The sequence below is a fragment of the Coffea arabica genome, chromosome 10c (assembly GCF_036785885.1).
Source record: "Coffea arabica cultivar ET-39 chromosome 10c, Coffea Arabica ET-39 HiFi, whole genome shotgun sequence".
Taxonomy (NCBI): domain Eukaryota; kingdom Viridiplantae; phylum Streptophyta; class Magnoliopsida; order Gentianales; family Rubiaceae; genus Coffea; species Coffea arabica.
Window position 1 is genome coordinate 52,627,249 of NC_092329.1, and position 5,143 is coordinate 52,632,391.

Consider the following 5,143-nt stretch of genomic DNA (forward strand, 5'->3'; position numbering starts at 1 on the left):
TCATTTACTACTCTTACTTTCTTATAAAGTCTAGAATTATCTTTTGATTTACTGATGTCATTTAGTTGTTAGTTGGTATTAATTACGAGGGGTACACATATAATTGTATCTGATGTGGGCAAGACAATAAGAGAAGTTGTTTTCTTGTTGAATGCAGTTCATTCTTAGTTATATTTTTCAGAGTTTATTACTGGTTCTGGGCTGGTGTATTCTGTCATACGCCCTTTTTCTACAAAAGGGTTATGAGCGTTCAATAGTAAAATGAGAAATCAAAAGAAACATAACTAAATGTAATCTTCAACCTGTTTATTTTATTGTTGGAAAGTGAAATGAATTGGAAAAATCAAGTGTAAGAACATTACTTCCCAAGGAGGCTGTGCGATCAAGCATCCCAAGCAAGCAATCGACTTTTTAAATGTTGAAAGCCGTCCATGTCCATAATAACACACCAGATGAAGCAAAGCACATATACTTTACTAACACAGTTAAGTTTTGCCATGTGAATTATGGTACATGTTTATATAGGTGCATGTATATGGGCATAGCATTATTTTTCAAGTAGCCAAAAATGGATCTTGAATTGGGACTTAAGCTTAGAAGAGTTGCAGATGAATTTTGCTTAGCTGATTTTCAATTTTACAAGGATCGTACTGGTCCTGTTTTCATTTCTACAGAAACAGATAGTAAGTTCTTCCTCACTGCCCATCTCAAAGGTATGCTCATTCTTCCTCATTTGCATCTCTTTTTTTCTTCAGGATGTTGAATTTAAGAGAATTAGTCTTGAGCCTAATCCTCATTATTTATTTCGACTAGACTAATAAGGTCTCGTCTGCACATTTTGACATTTTCACTTGGTGATTTTGGATTGTATCATTATGTTAAAATATGTTTTGAAAATTTCAGGGCATAGGAAACAGAATATTAAGATTGAGATCAATGAGGACGGGACTCGAATAATAATAAGTGGTGAAATGGAAATTCAGGAGACTGTAATGGTGGAATGGAGATTGTACAGAAAAGAAACAGAAATTAGGAGATTCAGGAAGGCTTTCAAGATCCCTGATGGGGTGATCTTGGATAAAATCAAAGCAAAGTATAATGCGGATGAATGCATATTGACTATTTCAATGCCGAAGAAAGATAAGGGAATTCGAGGGTTCGACATTGAGGAGGTGCAGGAACAGGAGCTTGCTAGAGAGGGGTCAGAAACTTTGGAGATAGTGCCTGATGAGGTCCCTAAACAAGAAGATGAGATGCAAGCAAAAGATCAAGAAGCAGAGGCAGAACATGCCGAGGGAAGTGGCTTAGCAGAAGAAGAATATTCAGAAGTTCCTGAAATTGCAACCAGTGAAGAACCTAAAGAAGCTGGCTTCGATGTTGCACCGCCTGAAGAAACTCAGGTGGCGGAGGTTCATGATATGAAGAAAGAGGAAATGAAAGAACATCAACTAGACCAGAATGAAAGGCTGAAGAGGCCGTCAGAAGATCATGAAGGAACAGTTGAGGAAGCGAAAAGTTCTCCAGATGTAGCGAATGGAGAAGGAAGTGGTAAATCCCCTGCAAGCCATCTCGCCACGGGCGAAACATCTCAAAGGGAAAGTGTGATGCAGGCGCAAGAGTTGGAAAAGGAAGAAAAAAGCCAAGGTGTTGAAGGAGATATGGAAAGAAAACATGAACAGCCTGAGCCTTTGACTGAAGTCATCGACCAAAATCACCATAAACGTGATCAAGTTGATGGAAAAGAAAGTGGCACTCAAGAAGCAGAAGAAGAAGAAGAATCCGCTTTAGTTAAACCTCCTGATGAGGTTCAAGAAGATAGGCCATCAAGGATTGAGAAGCACAGGGGAAGATGCAAAATGTGTGCTCCTATTCTTGCAGGATCTGCCTTACTATTGTCCCTTGTAGTGTTTGTCATTCAATTCATAAGAAAAAAAAGCCATCAAGGGAAAAGGAAAGAATAGCCAACACCATTGTAGCAATTATATACTCTGCGCAGCAACTATATAGAACGATAGCTTTGTCATAGGAGCTGACAGGTTAAATTCCACTTAATCCTGAAAACCATTTACACATACATTTGTTGATGATGGAACGCTAGGGATTAAATACCTTATCCAAGCAATAAAGTGTCTATTAAATCGTCATGCAGTCCCATGGGATTATTGAGCATTGACATAGTCTTCAAGTTCTTGAGTTTTGATTTGCTCATTGACCTCATTATTCTTGATCCATCCAGGCTTTTTTATGTTGATGGATTCTAATTCAATTAATTCCAGCATTCCCTGTTTCTTATCTCTATGTGGTTACCTGAGCAAGTGTTCTCTCTCTTCCATACGTCTGTAATTATATGTTTCATTGCTATCCAATCATTTGTGTGCTTTCTTGCTGTCACTAGCTAACCAAGAGTCAAATACTCGGTGAAAAGCACTCAAAAGAAGAAGATAAGTTAAGACGAAACCTATAAAAATGACAATGAAGCAATGGATTGGTGGCCAAAGCTAAAGATTAAAGAACAAAGTGCTAATGATTCTAAAGTAGGGTCAAAAGATAGCAATATTACATGGTATGATTATCGCCCTTAAAGCTACTTTAAATTTAAAGCTACAGTTCCCACTGCATTTAAGCCCAACTCATTTTTTTCCCTTTTGAATTTACATTCTCACCATCATTCTCTCACTCAGTGCCTTTCTTAATTTCATAGCAGCATCAGTAAAATGATACAGCACAAAGCTCTTGGAACTGCTAGTACCCTAACCACCTGCATTATCATCAAGCAAAAGGGTTTCAATCAGGAAAACAATCATAAAGCTGCAAAATGCAATGATCACGAAGTCACCAAAAAGGAAAAAAAAAATCTCAAAAATCTCACTTTAGTGTAATTTGGCATGCAAGAGACAAAAATTAACCTACTTATAATTATAATGTTTGATCTCCCATTATTCATCACATCTAAAATCACGAAATTGGTCACATTTAAAATTTTTCTTTTGCCAGGTGAACTATGATGCACAGACTAAACATCAAAATACAGATTGAAGAAGGTTATGAAGATTTATGGATTTCTTCTTCTCTCTATCTTTTTTTTTTAAAAAAAAATTCTTTATCTTTCTCTCCTTTGTGGTCTACTTAAGGATATCAGAATGAGATGAATTGCACGTGAAGTGTTCTTTTGGGCAAAATTCTTTCTGCACATCTAAAAGTTGACACCATTTGGCAGTTTGAATCCAATACTTTGCCTGAAATATTGCATCCCTAAGTTTTTGTTTTCTCCTTCATGTTTATTTTTGCGCACAATGGCAGAAATACATAGAAACTCTAAACCAATTGGTCACATAAGCTGCATGGGTGACACTGGGACTTACATTCAGAGCATGGTAAATCTATAAATCACCAGATGAAAACTGTTTAACAAGTCGACTAACTGGTCAAAACTTGGGTACATCCAGTCTTCAAAGATCCGGTCTACCCAGGTGTGCAATTTATTAGTCTTTCAAATGCCAATCATGTAAATTCCATTCCAATTTTCTTTTCCCAAATCATGACAAGAATTTAATTAATACTAGAAACAATTGATCCAAAGTTTACAGACATTAATATGCTGAATAAGTAAACTTCACAGGTATGCCTCAACTAGCTTATTCCTGCTTAACAATTTAAACCAACCGAAACAAGATTTTGTACTTTCCGACTATTCATTAGAAAAAATAGCACTGCCACTATGCGATGAATATGCAACTACGCAAACTAAAGGGCTTCTTTACCTTTCTTTCGTAACTTCCAGAAACGGGGAAAGGCCGAATTGTAGCAGTATCGACTTCGCCAGTCGGTAGAGGTACAGCAGGATTGCTATTGATAAACGGAATTCAACTTTTATCAGGCACCATGGGGCTGGTGGCAGGAAACATTTCACTTGGTGCAGGACTAGGTGAAGTGACATCTCTAGGCCTAAAAGGCCAAGGAAATGCTGGAGAAGACGCCACGACGCCACCAGAACTTCGGGGTGGCGCCGCCATTGGGGACAGATCAGGTGGTGATGAGGCCTGATTTACAGGCGGGGCTGACAAAGTGACCTGAACAGCAAATTTTTGGCCTTCTTGACATGCTTTGTTAGAGCCATTGTTGAATGAGAAGTAGAAGAAACCTTTTCTTGAAGGGTGCCACTAAATTTCACAAGAAAACAAGAAAATTGTTAGTAATATTTTACATCCATTCTTGAATAAAACATGCACAGTAAGAAAATTTACTGACAAACTCGTTTCATGGGTTCACTTTTTAGTGAGTAAACCACTATTTTTTTTTTTTTTTTAAAAAGAAGATGGTAATAATAAGCAAGTAATAGAGCTAGTTTGCATCCATTCTTGAATTAGACGCTCATGCCAGAAAAGTTACCATCAAATTGAAAACGTGGTGCCATTTTTTAGTTAGTAGCAGTACATTTCTTTAAGAAGATGGAATTAGCAATCAGCAAAGTACATGGAGAATATCGGTCCAGCTTATAACTAAATTACAGTAATACACCCCGTTTATTTCTCCAAGAACTCTAAAGTAACATCTTGCACGAAAATACACACACATGCAGAAGGAAAGAGAGAATTACTGTGTACGAAGTGGAATTGGATTTGGTGAGAAGAGTGGCTTGCTTGAAGTTGCAGAGACTGAAGGCTTCATGATTCTGGAAAATGTAGAGGTTGTAGTGATACTTGTGCTGAAAAACTGAAAATCAAGAAAGACAGACACCAAAGTTAATTTAATTTCGTGACAATGTTATATATATTATGATACTGGTAAATAAACAATTAATTAGAGTTTCTGAAGGAGGGATCATGTGATGACTGCTTAGTACTTACTGACAGAGTCTCCAATTTGAACAGTAGGATTTCTCCATTCTGAGACACCATCAACTACAACTGTTGCCTGTTGAGCAATTTGGAAATGTAGAATCACAAAAACAAGACTGAAGAAAAATCCCATCATGGATGGAGCTCCCATTTAGCTCTTACTATATTCTTGTCTTTGTGAATCAAGAAAATGGTCTGTTAGAAAAAAGTAGCCAGAGAAGTGTGTGTTTGTGCAGGTGCAGTATCACTATGTGTTGTGTGCGTGTGCTTGCTGGTGGACTGTGAAGTGGGGTGGAGGGGTTTTA

General features: G+C 37.4%; 2 protein-coding genes across 2 annotated transcripts; one reads left to right on the top strand and one right to left on the bottom strand.

Annotated features, from left to right (window-relative positions):
- Positions 1 to 437: 437 nt before the first annotated feature.
- On the top strand, positions 438 to 2,148 carry LOC113713712 (uncharacterized). The gene is made up of 2 exons (XM_027237501.2): positions 438 to 713; positions 904 to 2,148. The coding sequence occupies exons 1-2, from the start codon at positions 569 to 571 to the stop codon at positions 1,959 to 1,961; spliced, it is 1,203 nt and encodes a 400-aa protein (XP_027093302.2). The 5' UTR covers positions 438 to 568; the 3' UTR covers positions 1,962 to 2,148.
- Positions 2,149 to 2,505: 357 nt separating this feature from the next.
- Positions 2,506 to 5,143, bottom strand: LOC113713713 (uncharacterized). Its single transcript, XM_027237503.2, has 4 exons — positions 4,848 to 5,143; positions 4,598 to 4,713; positions 3,762 to 4,160; positions 2,506 to 2,758 (listed from the first exon to the last, which is right to left on the bottom strand). Exons 1-3 carry the CDS (start codon positions 4,987 to 4,989, stop codon positions 3,864 to 3,866), a joined length of 555 nt encoding a protein of 184 aa, XP_027093304.2. The 5' UTR covers positions 4,990 to 5,143; the 3' UTR covers positions 2,506 to 2,758; positions 3,762 to 3,863.